General features: G+C 31.0%; 1 protein-coding gene across 3 annotated transcripts; it reads left to right on the forward strand.

The window, feature by feature from the left end:
* The first annotated feature begins 288 nt into the window (after window positions 1–288).
* Window positions 289–17,349, forward strand: LOC143054873 (uncharacterized). Of its 3 annotated transcripts, none has more exons than XM_076227956.1 (2): window positions 289–303; window positions 14,385–17,349. In XM_076227956.1, exon 2 carries the CDS (start codon window positions 14,820–14,822, stop codon window positions 15,876–15,878), a length of 1,059 nt encoding a protein of 352 aa, XP_076084071.1. In that variant the 5' UTR covers window positions 289–303; window positions 14,385–14,819; the 3' UTR covers window positions 15,879–17,349. The 3 variants fall into 3 exon arrangements, with proteins under 3 accessions (XP_076084071.1, XP_076084068.1, XP_076084069.1); XM_076227953.1 differs by lacking the exon at window positions 289–303 and adding an exon at window positions 5,893–6,046; XM_076227954.1 differs by lacking the exon at window positions 289–303 and adding an exon at window positions 11,801–11,918.
* Window positions 17,350–20,323: the final 2,974 nt, after the last annotated feature.

Here is a 20,323-nt window from a genome sequence, read left to right on the forward strand (position 1 = left end):
AGATCGTACTATTTTGGACTCCTCCAGCACAGATCATTCACATGTCTATCTCATAGCTGACCTTTAATCTCTTAATTAAACACTATATATAACCATTGTTAAATATCGAATTAAAACCACTTGCTTTTGTGTCAGATTAAATAACAAAAAGATATTTCAAACGATTTATGACAATATACCTCCCCTAATGTAATGTTCAGTTTCGCTGTTCGATCTTTGAATAGATTAGTTGATTCATCTAGGATAATCTGAAAACTGCCGGCTTATTGAAATATGTTTTATCTGTGCATATGTTGAATAAAGGTAAGACTTTTAATTTACCAATCTGCAACAAAATGAATATCGGAAAGATTTTAATTTGCTATTTTAATTAAATCGAATACAAAACTACTGACGCATGGTGTTGTGCTTCGAGCATTTGTTTTATTACCGTTTGCAAACAGATAAATTGGATTTATTGAAAACGTACATGATAAATGCTGCATGCATTGGTGGAATATTTTTTTTTATATATAATCATGGGTAGAAATTCAATGATTCTTTTCAATATTAGAATTAAACGGCCTTATAAAAAATAAGAGGCATATGGAAACATTACTTATATGATATTTGGCATCACACTAACTTATTCTAAAAAATTTTGGAAGAAACTATTAAATCTGTTTCTTTCTAGGAAAATTAAAACTAAATAGTTAAGTTCCGAGATAGACTTGCGATGAGTATCCTTAAGAGGGTGTAGTGACTGAAGTGTGCGGACAGATTAATTTTAACCGGATCCGATCTCACATTCCACATACGAGTCACGTAATTTCTTATAAAAAATAAAATTGAAAATGAAAATAGGGAATGTGTCAAATGTGACAACAACCCGACCATAGAATAGACAACAACAGAAGGTCACCAACAGGTCTTCAATGCAGCGAGAAATTCCCGCACCCACAAGATGCTGTTTGTCTGAACTTTATAGATTATCGTTGATCATCTCAACGAGATTGGATTTCTCGCTTGAGCCGACGGGTACGGCGAAATCGAGAAAAGCAATCGAGTTGAGATGACCAATAATGATATGTTTATTGCTATTTTACCTATGACGACGTTGTCAATTTCATGTCAATTTCATAAGCAACGCCACGTGCCTCTTTAGTTTTTAGCGATAATTTCCCATCTCAAGCGAGTAGCATGATATATATTAGCTAGGTCAATGAAAGAAAAATATAAACTTTTTGTATGAGGCTGAGAAACTGGGGAAGAGCGAGGTTCTACCGAGCCCTTCCCCAGGTTTGCGACGAGTACAAAAAAGTTTATATTTTTATGACATTGACCTCATATTGTTTTTATACTGCAACATAAACTAATACATTGATAGCTTTTTAAATCGTAACACAAATGTCAAACTTATTTTCATCCCTTAATGAACCTCTGATTGTTGAGAAATTGTTCCATGATGAAATTAACATTATACAACATATAGCTATGTTATTATATTTAGGAAATAAACACAGCTAGTTGCAGTATAAAAAAAATATATCATATAAAAAATCAAATGAAAAATGCACAAAATAGCGATAATATGTAATATCTTAGCTAACAGTAATATTTCACAATTATAAAGAAGTCAAAAGCCGTGGTGGAAAATCTTATTTAAAAGTAAAATATTTGAAAATCATTCCATTGGCTTAATTCGCCTGTTTTCAAAACTAGGCAGATGCATAGATAATATAGCGTGCAACGACCTTTTCTACCTCCACATTAAAACACGAACTATTTCCAAACTCTATCATAAACATATAGTAAGACCTTATCAACTCGTGGTTTGGCTGGAGTGGTGACCTTCCGACATGACATTCTTTAGCAACATATTTGTTACGTTTTAATTTGGATGGCGTGATTTTCGACAAATTATTGACATTCCAATGGAAACTAACTGCGCTCCTCTTCTTGTTCCTTTAATCATATGAAGCTGGAACTTCTTATTTTGGGTAGAAAGATGGGTTGGCTGCACCAAAAAAACTGAGCTCTGAATGATTACAATTAGTAGATACATTAACAAAGAAATCTATTTTTGCTTTTTGAAATTCGCAACCAAAACTTAAAACCAAAAATGTAACATAAGCTATAAAGGTCAATTATATCTTATAAACATGTATGAGCTTGTTCAGATTTTAATTATGATTAATCGTGGGTGAAGTCCAGTTGTTTGATAAACCCATATATACATTGTAACGTATCTTCTTAGTGAAAGTTCTTTATATATATGTAGGACTCTAAAAGTGCGATGGTTCTCTAAAGTGCGATGGTAACGTTAAAGTACGATGGTCTGTGCTAAAGTACGATGGTGTCTCACGCTAAAGTGCGATGGGAAAAAAGGTTAATATTCCAGGGATTAAAACATCGAGGTTAAAAAATAGTCTTTTTAAGTTACAAAAGATAATTGATGTAGATTGCCATTCACACAGTCTATCACTAATGAGAACATTTTAATTAGATTGCATTGTAAATTACAAATACAAAATAAGATTATTGTTGGAAAATGTAACATTTTTATGAAGCTTTAATCTAAACAAGAGAGAGAGAGATGATGTTCGCTGACTTTTCTTCTTTTTCATAGTGACCACACAAACATGTTATATTTTCCTTCAATATGTACAAACGAATGTTTTAGCCGACTAAATCAAATTATAATTTACGCATGAAAACAAGTACTTTTATTTTACCGACGTTACTTTCCAATACGATCGACAATATTTTCAAGGGAACTTCAAAGTAAACTGCAACATAAACAATGATTCAAATGTATCTTTTCGCTTCCACAAAAACCAGGATACACGATATCCATGCGAATACCGACAAAGCACGGCCAGGTTTAAATGAATTCAGTCATTGACATTTGGTTTTTTGTATTATTAGAAACACTCTGCTTTATACAAAAGGCAAAATAAAAAAAAATCTGTAGCCCTAACGGCACTTAAATGACTTTTCAACGCTAGGACAAGACACGTATTTAAGGGCAAAATTGATCGGCATTGGAAATAAGTACAAAATACACTTAGTAAAGCAACGCAAACCTATATTTACTGACCTAAAAACTTTTCTTTGATTCTAGCAAGGTTTCGTTAAAACAAAATCAACTTTCTGAAGTTTGTATCTCGAAAAAGGCTACCATTGTCGCCTATGGGGAAATTAATTGTTTATTTCAATCTATATGTGAATTTACCACACCATATTTATCTGTATAAACAAATTGTTTTTTTGTAACGAAACGGGAAACAATAAGCACACAGTACACAAACTTGAAAGCCACTCTTTTCTCCATTATAGTAAAATAAGATAAATAAGAAGATAACTAATATTGAAAGTAGTTATCAAAGGTACCAGAATTATAATTTTGTACATCAGACGCGCGTTTCGTCTACATAAGACTCATCAGTGACGCTCATATCAAAATAGTTATAAAGCCAAACAAATACAAAGTTGAAGAGCATTGAGGATTCAAAATTCCAAAATGTTGTGCCAAATACGGCCATGGTAATCTATGCCTAAAAACATTAAGATAAAGCTGGGAACACTATATCTATATATCTTCCTGGATAAAGTTAGGGGAAAACTCACAAAATAAAATTTTTAATTTTAGCTTCTAATGTATTTTTGGAGTGTATAATGACGTCCATAATATTATCACTGAACTAGTATGTATTTTTGTTTAGGGGCCAGCTGAAGCATGCCTCCATAGTAGTCGCCATTAAACTCTATCTTATTATTATTATTGTTATTATGTATTATTATTGTACATAACATGGTAAATTTATATAAGGAAAAACACGTGGCTGTACATGCAGTTAAGGAATTATTGTCAAATTATTTCTATTCATTATGTAAGAATAACAAAATAACAAACAAGTCTTTAATCCCTCTGCCATTATATACTATTGTTAATCCTTTTAACGAACGCTATTGTTTCTGTTATCGTTGATGGTAATCAGACTGTCGTACAATAAAATTACGGTTAGCCAAAGATGGGAGACAATTCTTTGGTAAGTTTTTTTTTCTTTTTCAATTTTCGTGCATTGTAAATTTCATTTCAACCAAACCGTTTATCTCAAACACACGAACCATTTAATTAGTACTTTGATATAAAGGTAAAAACTGGTACATAAAATCATTCGATTTTTTTGTAAAATAGACGACCAAACGTTCGCACTTGATGGTCGTTATTTATATGTGATGATCGTTACGTAAACTATTATATTTTCGACGATGGTCGTAACAGACAAAAGATGATCGTCACTTTTGAAAGGTGATTTGTAACTCTTAAGTATTGAGACGAACTTTTATCGAAGTATTATAAAGTACTGTGCACATAACCACGCAAAAAAAAACTTAGTGTTTTGCTTAGGTCGAGGAGGGATTCCTACTAAAGATACAAGGTACTAGTACATGTGGCTGGAATAGTTCATATTTTCAAGCTTGAAAATACGTGAATAAGTAGGTGAAAATATGAGAATATATAGATATATATATTTAGATCATTTAGTTCCAATATCTTCTTTGAATGTCATCTTTCTTTGTGTTCCCGGTTGTGTTTCAATTAACTTTTTTTTAGCTCTTTTGACAGTCTTCACGCTTAATTAACCACAAGTCCTACAGCATTTGCTTGTAAAATGCTTTTCTGCCTTGTAAAATTTTTCTCTATAAGCCAACAGAATCCAACTAAAATTTTCAAACAAATTTAGTTTCGTGCTTGTAGACTCAAAAGATAATCATTAAAAAAAATAAAATCAGACAGTCGTACAGATAATATGTCACCCCCCCCTTTTTTTACATAGAATTACGTGTATTTCCGTTGGAATAATTTTTACAATTGTAAGACACGCATCTATTTGACTCATAATATCTGATTCACAAACTCTCTATACATACAGTCTATATTCAAAATATACTACACACATTTGTAAATTTATTTGTATCCAGTTTGAAAGAGAATGGAAGTTATATTGACGGGTAAATATTGCAGATACAAGATTTGGATAATAAGAATAAGGCAATTTTTAATGTTCGGTGCATTACATTTGCGCGCATTAATAATGCATTTGCGCATAAAAACCGTTACGTATGCACCCAGCTTTTGATTACATTTGCGCGCATTCATTTCAAAGAAAAACACGAAAATCAAATTTATTTATTTATATTTTTATTATTTCTGAGTGCTGAATATTTGCAGCTAACTGCTTAAAGAAATGAAATCCTTTAACTTCTTTATTCTAATATTTATGTTATTCAGTTTATTAGCGAAAGTAAAACAAACTTTGTAGTGAAATTTAGTTTGCTGTTTCAAATGTCGCATGTAAGTACAACAATCCCCCCTCCCCCCAATTATGTTATTTTACAAGTCTGTGAATCTACTCTTTAATCTTTGTACTTCAACTGAACCTTGGGAAAAAACATTAATACTTTTTTTATGAGAAGGGTCAAAGTTCAAGGTCCTATTGTTTTTCATTCATAAATTTACTTTTACCAAACTATGTACGAAAATAATCCAAATTTATTCACGTTTTAATGTATATGGTCCGTTATAGACCTCTAGATCATGTTTCAACGAAGCACTGCCATAAACCGGAAACAAACTACATAAACTATTCTAAATATAGACTATAATAGCTTATATATAGTAAATGTATGCAGTTTTTATCGTCATCAATAACCGTATCAATAGATGTTATCAACATCTGAAGTTAAAACGAGGTTAAAATCACTCTCCAGTCAAGTGGCCAAAGCTTATTTAGTTATCAAGACGCTGATTGGCTAACGGAACTTTTATTTCTGTAATAAAATTACATCGTTATTTATTCAGGAAGTCAATATAAAAGGGATATATAAAGCGGTAATTTAAACAGTAGTTTTCTATCACCACAAACTATCTTATTGTAAGTGAAAGGTGTTTAAATAATATCTATTATCGTGTGATGCATTTAGATTTAAGTAATGGATAGCGTTAACTTAGATTGATGTAGGATTTTGGCAGTATTGGATGTTTTATATGCCTAAACTGGTAAGAAATAAAAGTCTTAGTGCATTTTTTAGGGGGTCGGGGTTTATAGATTGCAAAAAGGGCATTATTTTTTTTACAGAATTGGTTTTTTTTTATGTACCTAAACATGCTAAATTGATAGGAATAATTGTATCGGTACTTTTTGAATGGGTTCTGAGCTCATAGATTCCAAATATGGGCATTTTTGTATTTTACAGCATTGGATATCCTTTTACCTAAACGTGTAAGAATAATTGTATAAGTATTCTTTGGGGCTTCTGAGTTTATAGATTGCACAAATTGGCAGTTTTGTAATTTACAGCATTGGATATTTTAAATAGCTAAATTGGTAAGATTTATTGTATGTGTAATGTTTGAGAGTTCAGAGTTGACAAATTGCAAAATTGTGCAGATTTTGATTTTCTTCAAACCTGTCTAATTGTCTGCAGTTATGTTTGTTTTTGTATGCACAACTAAAGTCTAAATCGTCCAGTGTCGATAAAGGTTTGGAAAAAAGTTTCAATTCACTTTTAATTTTCATGATATTTAATTGTGTGTAAACTCAGACTAGGTCCAGATAAGTTACAAGATTTGTGTTATTTTTACTAGACATCAAATCAAATTAGCTTCGGGATTTTCTTTATACCGTAAATGAAAATATTTTAGTTTTACGTATTATTTATATTAAATGAACTCTTGTAAATAAAAAGATCAATGTTATTCTGTTTATTTAGCCCCAATGTTATTATCCTTTTCCCGACATTTTATTAGTTGCTTCCCTTGTACATCATTCTTGGCATTTGATTTAGACCGAGGCTTTTGGCAAATGGTAAACGACTCTTTCTAAATATTACAGAATTTCAGTTCAGATGTCCAGAACATTTTATCAGGTTTAAATTCATGTTTTCATTGTGTGAGTTTGTGTGCTATTTCTGCGAATATAAGGAAATAGAACTATTATAATATAGATAACCGAAAAACAATACACAATTACTAATCGAATTGTAATACGTGTTTTTTAAACCTTTTCCTCATCATATCGTATTGGACAACAAAGGTATCTGTTCTTTTTAATGCTTATCAAGAGTAAAATGTATGTAACCATGTTTGTTTTAAGATTTTTTATTAAGATAGTACTTCCAAATTCATTCTTTAAATCCCCATTTTCTTAAATATTACTTTTCATTTAATCCTATAATGCATAAGGAAGGGTCTGGAAAAGGGGGATTTTTATTGTTTTATCTTTAAATTTTAGACCATTATCTTTCTTTTTTCTTTATTTATTTTAACCATTAGTGTCTAGTCTTTATATTTATTCTGCATTCATTATTTGTGTTGCCTACATTTATCAATTTTTATACGATTTGCTCTCTTTTCTTCACATTTTTGGCCCAGAATTTTGTATTTTCCATGCATCCAGACCCTTATGAAGGTCGGACTTTATCAGATATTGTCAAAAGCGAAAATAATATTTAAATACATAGAGCTTTATGCTATAACCACAACTTTCTTTTGAACACGCACTTTGTGTAACATTTATGTCTTTGTTTTACAATAGGTGGTACAGTTACTGTGGACTAACTGTGGACAATATATAGTAGATGTATTTATAAATAACTGTCTATTTATAGCTTTTTGCGTGCAAACTAAAACTTTAATCTTGAATTTTAAAAAACTCAGATTTTAAAGATATGATAAAAAGTACATTTTAGCTTAGGGTTGCACGAGAAGTAATAACAGTCTCGAAATATATGATTGTAGACAACTTACCGATCTCAGCTGTGAACAATCTTACGCCTTTGTATTGCATTTTGTTCGATAGTACCAATTTATGAATTTGTGGTATTGTTTCTAATGATTTCTGATTTCTGATTTTATGTGTTTTAAAGCCTTTTTATGGACTGCTTTTGCGGTCATTTATTTATTGATGGAACAAGCCCGAGTGCCTGGAAAAAAAACAACCAACCTTCGATCGGAAAATTCACAATCCTAGTCAATTAGGATTAGAGTCGAGTGCACCCACATGTGCAGGACACATTCACAACCTGAGTGTTGCCTGGATAGCATTTACAGTAGTAACTACTAAGACCACTCGGCTTACGAAATTCTTTGTTTCCAATGAGACACCTTTCAATCAGAGACCAAGTAATATGTGTAAGGAACTATATTTTACCGTATAGCCTTCGATAATGATGAAACATTGACATTACAATTCTTTATAGCTTTCTGAAATTTATATCCTGCATTTCAACATTATTTCAAGTAAAGGGAGGTGCCCGCAAAAAGCTGTTTGCTATCAAATTGAATGTTTGAAAAATTATTAAAATTTGCACCAGATTTCTGCCACGAACATAAATGTTCTTTAGCAATCTTTACTTCTATTGCTAATTTTAATAAAAATGGACCAAGTAACTGCATAATTATCGACCTTGTCTGGAATTTTGTCCTTTTTCTTTACGGCAAGACTTTTAACTTCAGCGTCTGTAACTTTCAATGATAAATGTCGTAGTGTACTGTTACATTGATAAAAGATTGTATACCATTTGGCATAAACTATGAATTATTAATAAACTTTTCTAAAAAATCAATCAAAATTGTATTAATTTTCAATCAAGTCAGCATATTTTAATTATCTTAAAATGTATAAGGTATATTCATCATTTGTTCGATATGTTGACTGTTTGTCCTTGGTTGATATCTTGTCATACAATGTTTTGTTATAAATTGTGATTGATTTGATTGATTGTTGGTTGCTTTATAAATTGTGCATTTTTTTCTCAAGTAAATTGATTCATTCTTTTCTTGTCTGGCATGTTTGTAGCCGTGACTATACGGTATCGTTTTTTTCTCTCTCGTTGTTGGAGGCTTTATGGTTGCCTCCTTCCTCTTTTTGCCATCCTTTCTTCCAATCCTCTTTTTTTATACCCTTTTATCCCATTTCCAAAAAGCGTGTCATTCCCCTTATTTTTATGCTTTGAAAATATTGTATGTTTATTATAAAGCTATGTTTGTAAATGATCTTACTTACCTTTCATATACAAACTCTATACAAGTTCTATATAAGTATCGTCTTTGAAGGGTTATTTTTGGAATTTCTTTTGATAATATATATCCCATAACGGCTTAATGATATTCGTACATTTTAGTTATTCCTTTAAAACTTACTACAGCGAGAGATATTTATGGGACTATATTGATACTTATATGACATAGTGTAAATATTACTCGTTTGGAGGGTTTATAAAAATCGCGTTACTTTTTTAAAGTGTCACATTTTTCCACTTAAGAGTCGTAAAGTTTTCTTAGTGGTCGTACAGTACTAGGAAATCAGTTCTTATACTTAAGATAAGGACAAGATTTGTTCGTTCTCAGAATTGGAGGTATACAAGAGTACAATCGGGTTTAAATTTTAATAACATTTTAAAAACTTAATGACATTTTAGAAAATGCAGTATACATTAGCGATGTTACCAAATTTGTAACTGGAACTAAGATTTCCAAACTTGAAGATATTTAATCAGATAATTAAATTTCAAATACATGCAAACGAAGCGACAATTAGCTATGGTACCACGTTCGCCAATGGTCCCGAGAATTCAAGATTAATTCAATAATATTTTATTGATAATACCCATTTAACCTACAGCAGGACAAACCGACTAGAAACACAATCATAATAGAAACCAATATCCAAACTTTGTACGGCAGACTCTCGAATATAAAAACTTTTAAAAAAGCAAGAAAATATAGTGTGGGACAAATACAATTGAATGTGTTTTCATTGATGTAAAATGCTTTAGTACTTAGTAGTTAAAAAGTATTTATCTCATTTATGAAAATCAATGATTTTAAAAAATAACAAATTATCTTTTTTTTCGTTGGTCGTGGATTATTATCACATTTAGGTAGTCTAAGGCCCCGATTCTCCTTTTATAAATACTAAAGTCCTGGATAAATTCCTTAATTGTCGGGTTGCTGCCACGGTCCCATTGACGTTTATATCCATAGACTGTTTAGTGTATGTACCCTGTTCGATCTGCCGACATGCATTACATTCACTCTTATACGTTTACTTTTCTGTATTGGCTAAAGGTATTTAAGGGGGGGGGGGTGAGATCTCATAAACATGTTTAACCCCGCCGCATGTTTGCGCCTGTCCCAAGTCAGGAGCCTCTGGCCTTTGTTTGTCTTGCATTATTTTTAATTTTAGTTTCTTGTGTACAATTTGGAGTTTAGTATGGCGTTTATTATCACTGAACTAGTATTTTTGTTTAGGGACCAGCTGAAGGACGCCTCCGGGTGCGGGAATTTCTCGCTGCATTGAAGACATGTTGGTGACCGTCTGCTGTTGTCTTCTCTATGGTCGGGTTGTTGTCTCTTTGACACATTCCCTATTTCCATTCTCAATTTTATTTGCATTCAATATTTTAATAAATTGCCATACATGCACCCTGTATTTGCATTCAACAAAATGTCTAAATATAAATACGTATCTAGAATAGGAATCAACCAATTCAATATACATTTCTAATATGTTTTAATGGAAATACTTATACCTATTACTCACGGAAAGATAAATGGTCTTAAGATAGACCTGCACTTGCGCGTGTCCTAATTTAGTTCAACAGACTAAATTAACCCCGTGGTTTTATCTTGAAACCTGTCGAAATATACAAATTTGTCAATACTAGATTAAATATTAGTTAAACCCCTATATATATACACGTTCACCTGAGATCGATATGGGATTTTCTTTGATATAGAAATCAGTGTTTAAGTAATGCAATTTTCTATGTTAACTTTGTCTGGGTGATTGGATAATTTCCCAGTATGTATAGAGGATCATGCTGGGTCTTTCGTAATATTAGCGCCAACATAAAATATAAGAATTTTTACGAAAAAAAGCAATGTTATAGAAAAGTTCACAGTTGATAAAATTGTATGGTTTTTTATTGCTGTGTTTAATATCTGAAATTAAGGGCATATTTCAAATCACTATTCTAGGGAAAAGAAAACGTGCAAAGCTAGATAGAAGTTAAACTTCAAACTCAATATATATGATCGATTGATTTTTGGTGCTTAACGACACTCTCAATCGACTTGGCTGTATTATTGCGTCCAGTTATTATCTGGTTGTGATGCCAGACGAAGCTGAAATACCTGGCGTACCCGGAGGGAACAAATGACCTTCGGTAGAAAAAATGACATTCCTGGTTAATTAAGATAGAAGTTGACACTAATTACCTTTATAAGTCTGGATATGATAATCCCTTTTTTTATTCAACAACAAATTGCACTGTCTGCTGTTAACAGTGTACTTCACTAGTCCAGCATTGCAGTGAAGAGTCCCTTCTTGCTAATACCAGAAATCCAGGGTTGGATATGATAATCCTATTACAAAACAATTAATATAATAGATTACAATACAGTCAATAAGACTGACTGTATGGTTATCTATTAATTTAATTAACTACTTAGTTCAATCTGTCACTAAGACTACTTAATATAAATGTGACAGAAATTAACGAATTAGCAAAATAAAATCCAGGATTGAAGCATTTTAACCGTACAGAGTACGTTTTCTTTCATTTAAGTTATCTCCCCTTTTGAGCCTCACATTTGACGACAACAAATTCATTATTTACACATGCATATGGGGTGTTGATATAATGTGGCAGGTTTACCTATCATTAATCAAATACACATTTATACTTTTTCTCCTTCTGTTTTTTTAAACTTTCACTTAAAGGACAACTTTACAGAGGTTCAGAGGCCTAGTTTTTATTCCTGCTATTTTTATTTAGATTTTCAAATTCTAAATGCTCTTATTTTTTGTGGATATATTATTGTGATATTTAATATAACTTGGAAGTAAAGTACATTTAACATTAAGGTAAAGTGTATAAATTTTACGATATTTATAAATAAACTCATCAGAGATACCAGGATGAAATTTTGTATTTACGCCAGACGCGCGTTTCGTCTACAAAAGACTCATCAGTGACGCTCGAATCCAAAAAATAAAAGGCCAAATATATTTTACTGCTAGATTTATCTGCCTTTGATTGAGATTTAAAAATCTTCGGGGAAGATAAAAAAAAGTCTTCTAGATTCAAAGATGTTTTATAAATTTAATGACCTGTGCCTTTCTATATAATAAATTAGCCTCATGAATATTCGCATCCGAAACAAAGAATAGCAAAAGAAAAACACTGTTTTTGAAGACTACAAATCTGGTGACTTAATGAGAAGGTCAAAGCAATCTCAAACACGACTGATTTGTACATTTGTGTAATTGCAATAAAAACGTTTAACAGGTTATTATGAAATGTAGCGGGGTTTGTTGGCTACGGTGTCGGAATCATTACTTCTTGCTCTTATACCTTAATTGATTAACGTGTATATTTTCCAACTTTTCAATCATGATAGCTTGTTTTAAATACGTTGAACTTGTGAAATGGGAGCCTTTGTTTCTTTTTTCATATTAAAACAAACCTGTGATTTTGATATGAAGAACAGCAATAAACGCTAGTTTCCTTTGCTTTGGCTTCTGTCAATCTCATATTAAGTTTTGTGTCATGAATTGAAATATCATAACTATTCTTTCTCTCTCTCGCTGCTATAAAAACAACTTTTTTGACTCTGTAAATTGTATTATGAGCAAGTATTTGAAAAATGTGAATAAATAAATTACAGTTATTTGTATTGAATAAAATCAAACGATATAACCTATAATTGATTTTTGGAGAGACTTGGTGTTCGTCGTTTTCAGAGTTCTGAAGGGTCCTTACTCTTTCAATGTTGTAACAATTAAAATATTTTCTATTTCTACAATCTACTCTCTGAAGTTGAAAGAACGATGAAAACGTCGCGATAAGTACCATAAAAAATTAACTATTTAGTTAACCATACAAAAGTGTAGAAGTACGGAAATTACTTTGTTTGTGTGAGATGTCTGATCGTTTTTTTAAAGACCCACAATTTAAAATTTGTATACACTTTTACCCACTCCCTTTTACAACATAACCCTATTGCTGATTAAATACGCCAATTAACCTTTAATCTTAAAATTATTACATTTAAGTCTGGGTGTTTAATTTCTTATTGTTCCTTATTGCATAATTTCAAAACAATAGTTGTTTCTATTTTTATATATCTTTATTCTCGATAAACCATATACATAGGTATAGAGAAGAGAAGACAATTATGTACAATATTTACAACAAGACAGAACATAAAATTACATAAATCGAGATACTAAGAAAGTCCCTACATATTATAATACTGGTTGTAGAAAAGGCCAAATACTTCACGCCAGACTCCGGTTGAACTGCAGTGGCTTAAATGAACACCTTTTCCAGAAAAATATTGTTCTTTCCAGCCTGTGTAAATGTGGGCAAGTTGAGAGCAGCAAACATTATTTGCTAGAATGTCATAATTATAGACTCATCAGGGCACAAACCATTTCTACACTACCAATATATAATGTACAAACATTAGTATCAGGTAGTGAACTCATCGGTGATGAGGAAAACGAATATATTTTTAAAGTTGTACAAAGATTTATTTTAGAAACTGGGAGATTTGGTCCATAACAATTATCTTTATGTCGATGTCGATTTAGATGTTGAAACTTTGATTTAATGTTACCTTTTTTTCGGAACATTTACATATTTCTCAGATACATGAACCATAATTATAATAAAAAGAGTTGATCACATTTTTCGATCAAACTGACTTCTGAGTAACGGGCAAACCACAGAATAAACATGTAAAATGTGAATTGAAAATTAGATTATTTGAGTTTCTTATATACTATGTTCCTAATTTTGTCATTTTTTCTTAAGGGAGACGGATTTATATAAGTTTTTCTTGTTTCCGAATCCCTGTATTTATATTGTATATTTATATTTCATGCACTTTTTGAATAAATATTGTTTAAACTAAGACAGAACAAACAAAAGACAAGACAATATATGAAGTCCATTTTAGCCAGGAGCACATACACCTGTGTTAATAATCTTTATGAATTTACATAGTTTAATCAATTCCAATTTGTTTTTTGAAGACATAATCTGATTGTATTTGACAATATTTGCATTTTTTAAATAATAATAATTTAAACTCCGTAATGTTAATAAGAAAGGTAGAAATTCGATGAGACCCGAGTGTTATTTCTAATCGGTCTTTATTGCAAAATATCAAAACAACAACAAATATGGTAAATAGAAAGGTAAAAAATCAATAAGTTGAATTATATTAATAATTGTATACAGATTATCTTTGTTTGTTTATTTATCTTTTTATGTTGACAACACCAGATTATCATGTTTTAATGCGAGTGTCTGTACTTTTGCAGATAGATGGTTATTGCTGAAAAAAGAGGAAAAACGCCAGCAAATTTTTCATCGGAAGAAACAGTTTTCATACTGAAAAGAAGCAGGAAAGATTCCTTCTCCCAAGCATAGGATTGCATTGCAAAAAATCCTCCAAGCGTAGGATTGCATTGCAAAATTAACTTGCACCAATTAAACTAACAAATCAACTGGTCTTTAAAAAAGTCTTAATCATTTTTCTTATAATTGACCTTGCAAGTGGGGCACTGGAATTTGTGACGTCAGAGAATATCATGTTTAAAGTTCATGAACAAATATAATTATAACTGAACATTTAACCATTTAAAAGGATTTCAATAGATCGATTGAACCAACCATTTTTCATATATATTTACCTTTACATATTGTTACAAAAGAAGGACATTTAATGAGACTTTTGACAAATTTACACATGCGCAATGAAGTCTGATAAAAGATATGCAGACCCTTTACAATCAGTTTCAAATAAAACGTTCAACAGTCAACATCAAATTCAAAATGGTCTTAACATAAAACGCTATCGATCAGCAAATCCTGGGATTAGAAGAGCAAGTGCCATTTCATATGATATAGGAACAATTCAAGAGGAATGCTTAAACACAAAACCTTATGATAGTTTCCGAAGAATGAGCGCTCCTGAATTACCACCTATTTTAGATTCAAGGAAATATTCTAACACTCAAATCAACATGGGAAACGGTACAGAATATTTCAGAACTCGAAGTAATAAAATGAGTAACAATAGTGACTCTTCGCAGAAAGGTGTTCATATAAGACGTTCTCCTCTTAGTGCTGGTTCGTCTTCGTCGTCAGCACGGAATTCAGCAAATGCTTCACGGAAATTATATATTACCACAACTCCGGAACAGACAACGACTACAATTCCGGAGGGAATTAAATTGGATGCTATTAAACAGAAAAATGGAATTTCTGTGGGAACACCACGTTCGGTAGTGACGAATGGTTTTCGGACTACTCGATTGCCTTCTAAAGATATGTCAACATCTAGTGGCAATAACAACTCTAAATCCGGAGGACAAAATAAATTCTATCATTGTGCAAGTGAACCAAGAATTCAACCAATTGAAAATTTTATGGGAAGTAAAGGAGGAAAACCAACGATGAAAAGAAATTATTCAGACAATAAACTCACACAAAATAAAAAGTTAATTTCTATAGAGAAAACACAAAATTTGACTCAGAATAACAACAAGTACAATTCCGGAAATGTGAACGGTATGAGGCGGTACTCTTCAACGGTTCAGTTAAATAGTATAGTGAGAAATAAACAAGAAAATCAAGACGATGAAGATGACGATGATACGGACTCAGAATCTGGAAAAGACCAGATGATCATCGAATGGTTGATTGGGGTAGAAAAAGAGGAAGTTGAAATTCCTCCAGATCCTTTAATAGAGTACGCCGAAACACCGGTGCAAACGGACACAGCTATTCATATTGTATATTCGGAATCATAGCCATTCGGAAGTGTGTTCTTTTATTATATACAGTGTAAGTTTGACGCATTTATCACGTTATTTATTGTACTTTTGTTATCGTTTCTTGTTGTGCTGGCATCGCAACAGATTGGAACAGACATTTATATATATATATTTACATGCTTTCCTGTGATATGTACGTATGGTGAGAGAATGGGTAAATAGTAAAACAGGTACAAGGAACTAGTATGTTCATTAACTTTTGGAATAACGATGAACCCTAATTTTAATGTAAAGGCATGAACAAATGTCATAAAGATGTGAAATTTTAAACATGTTATAATTGTATTTTTTCTATTCTTAAATATTGAAATCACACGTTTTTAAACTTAAACTACGTTTTTAAACTTAAACTACTAAGAAAATTTGAATCTATGAAATCACATGCCTCTGAAAACATTCAACTTATTTTTGTCACTATTTCAACAGTCTGACGGTTTATATTAACATATCGATATATAAGATAGTAAATAAACCTTATGAATAAATCTTTATGACTATTCATATTTTTCAAATACCGTTTCTGACCCATTTCGCACAGATGTATTAAAATCTTCCAATTTTAATAACTATCCTTTTAAATCGATAAAATATACATATATTGTATTTGATAAATCTTTTCGTTAGTTGGTCCTATTTTCAAAGAAGAAAAAGTCCCAACCTTCTGTTTAGATGTTTAAATAACGGTAAATTATGAACGGGTATAATTTTGCTTTATCATATAAGGATTCTATACGAAAGGGATTGTTAGTCAACATTTGATATAAAGAAATACCAACACCCGATTTTTACAACCGGCATTTTACGACATTAATTGTTCATCAATGTTTATGGCATTTTATTCTGTATGTCGTCTGACATCACCTTGAAAACTGTTCTACTTTTACGACAACCGTTGCTGGGAATACTGAAAATCGATAGAAATAACATGAAGTTTTATCAAGCTGCTAATTTGATAAATTTAATTGCTATTGATTCATTTGTAAGTTCTTTGGAACCTTTATTTATATTCTCATAGAACTTTAAAAAAAAAAAAAATATTAATAAGTTTCGACAGTTTATATGAAACACTTAGACAAATTTGATTTAAAGACTTAAAATTCTAGTTCTATCTTAATTAAAAAATAGATAGTTTATCTTTATTTGTGGGAATTAGCAAACCCAATGATAGAAAAATAAAGCAGATTTTTCACTCTAACACCCCCACGTTAAATTCCGCATGGAATTATGTTTTAAATGTAGACACAATTATCATATAATGTCCATTTGATCTCTACCTATTTGAACAATACTGCGATTAAAATTAACAATATTTATTTAAATAATGGGATCCGAGATTCAATTGTCCCCCACAATGCAACACAAATTTAAAATCTCTTTAATAATCCTTCATCGGTTTATATGAACAGTGGAAACGGATAATTTTGGACATTGTAGGTACAATACAAAATTTAAGATTTTGATTTGATGTCATTGTTGTGCAATCATCTTTGGAAATCATGAAATTATTAAGGATAAAGCTGTATTATTTACGCTCACCGGCCAAATGAACTAAAAAGAAGGGGTCTTATCTTTGGTGAAAATTATCGTTTGTTTCATTTTAAAATCCATTGCAGAAAAATGTGAATTTATTTCATTTCAGGATTTTGGGTGCTTACTGGTATTTCTATAGATTGTGTATTTATGCAAATTCAACCTGTGTTCTTTCATTTTAAGTTCATACGAATAAAAAAAAAGACGTAAGCATATACATGATATATCATATGATATACTACAATGTAAACTGCGATTAAAATTGTGTTTTAGAAATAAGAGAGAAAAAGAAAGCCCGCGATCTTAACGTTATACTTTATTTATTTACTTGGATTTTATTAGATTCCCCCATTATTTTGTAATTGACGCATGCGGTTAAATAATTCAACAGCAACCACGTTACAGCTACGTTGGTCATGCAATTTACTTAAATAAGAAGTTTATTTTTAGTTATTTGCTATTTTCAGCACTTTAGCTTATAATTAATTACTATAATCATAAACAAAAACATAAATATTGTATTTTTAATATCTAAAAAAAAAACGATCAAAGCAACGAAAAAGTTAATGAACTGTTGACTTGTATGAGAATCTTTATATAACAAACTTTGATTGGTTTTATGCAAATATATCGATTAAGTGTAAATTATTTGTTATTTTGTTAATTGAATAATAGTTACTTAAAGTCAATTACAAATAAAACTATTGTACGTGTGAGTGTATGAACGTGCTTGTGTCATGTGACGTGGCCCGAAAAGGGGCGAAATGATGTCTTTCAATATTTGTTATACTTTCGTTCATTTTACTTTGGTATTCAATACTTTATTTTTCATGTATTATGGCAATATCAAGCAATAGCAGACTTTTGAGACTTATCTTGTAACCTTGAACTTGTGTACCAGGGACCATAACTCTCTTTAGTTTGTAAGCAATATCAAGTTAATCTACTTCTACTAGTGTGTGTTTTTCTGCTAAACATAGATATTCTTTGAATTTTTCAGTAGAATTATTTTAATATATATTCGTTTTGAATTGTAAAGGAATTTGTTCTCTTTTGATAATGTTATTGGCGTAATCGCCAGCAAAAGATTTCAACTTCCGATTGTCGTTTCAATGTTATGAGCTGGAATAAATTGCCAGTTGATGATTCCAAATGTGCCAAGTTTGAAATGTTGGGGTTCCATTATAACTTTTTTGAAAATAATAAGCTCCAAAAATAATAAATATTTTATTTTTTCATTTGAGGAACCCTAACTAAGTGTGCCGGATCGTAGAAAATTTCATACAGAACTAACCAATGACGTACAAGTATTTGTCTCTTAAACATTTCGACTTTTTCAGTATCGAGATAAATCTTCATGATTAGTATAATGTATTCATTGTTTTAACATTGTGTTTGAATATTCCTATATGGTGCTATTTTCTCTTATCTGTGATTGCATTGCATTCTTCGAAATAAAGGACACGTTTTCCGTTGTCTTTTCGGATTCCATGTAACCGCTGTTTCGGAGAAAAGTAATGCGAAGAAGAGCGAGTTTCCCGACACTTGTAACTTGATAATGTTTTGTTAGTTACTTATGTCGGGAATCAAGGAAAATGTTTGTTAATTTTGCAATTTTTTGTTGTAAACTTTAATATTTATAGTTAAATCAAAAGCTGAATCAAAATGTATATGTATACCTGTAAACAAATTTTCACAGGAGTGCATTTAGGAAGCCAGGTTTGGCATAGGAGATACCATTCACTATTTATTTAATAGATGTGAAATTTATCACTCAAAATATATTTAAATTCATTAATTCATAACTCCATGACAAGGGAATTTTATTCCAGAAGATAATATTTATCACGTGATATTTATCTAGTCATTTGATAAGCATAAACCCTTGAAGTAGAAGATACTTGCTAATTATAATTTTTATAGACAAAAGACGTCAAGAAATCGAACCAAAATTTCATACATTTGTTTAATTGTTTTTTCAAAGCATAAGTTAACGAATTTCGTATAACATGAAAAATATTTTCTTTCCGCTTTCTAAATAGATTTTTTTTTAAATTAGTGCTATTTTTAGAGTTGAGCTTTGTGAAAGCTTGTACAAAGACTGCTCACTTGGCCGTTTCATAATTTCATTGTTCGTACCAAATTGAAAATGACGACACGTCATTGGTTAAATTTCCATTGTTTATGACATTTTTAACGAATTAGGACATTTTGGTTTACACTTTTGAATTACCCAGGATGCATTAGATTCTGAAACAGCTAATTTAATCCGTCCTGAGCCTTCTGTTTTTATACGAAAACTGAATAAAATGTTAAAAACCTTATTTTGTGTTGTTTTCACTGCGGTTTGTTTGCTAAATGTATTTCCAAATTTAAATTTGGAAGAGTAAAATAAGCGTTACTGAGCATTGTATGTCCAATATTGGAAAGAAGATGCGACATGATTGCCAATGAGACAAATCTCCCCAGGAGACAAATTGTCACAGAAATTAACATTTATAAGTCATTGTATGGCCTTCAACAATGAGCAAAGCCAATACCGCAAAGTCAGCTTTAAAAGGCCACGAAATGAAAAATAACTAATAACGCAAACGAGAAATCTCACGGCATCATCTATGTACAAAATAATGAACAAAAAAACAAATATATATCACAGCAACAATTGACACCTACTGAATTACAGGCTTCAAACTTGGGACAGTTTTAAAAACATGGTATCGTCTTGTTATAGCTGTTGAAACTCTAAATATTTTCTGATTTTGAACAAATAGCTGTGTGGAGGATTATATGGTTGTATGTCTTTTTTTTATTGCTGTATGGTGTGGGTTGGTTTTCGTTCTAAAAGATTGAAGGATAATGTAATTGTGGTATGTTTTGAAAAAAAGATGCAG

The sequence above is a fragment of the Mytilus galloprovincialis genome, chromosome 12, assembly GCF_965363235.1.
Source record: "Mytilus galloprovincialis chromosome 12, xbMytGall1.hap1.1, whole genome shotgun sequence".
Lineage (NCBI taxonomy): Eukaryota > Metazoa > Mollusca > Bivalvia > Mytilida > Mytilidae > Mytilus > Mytilus galloprovincialis.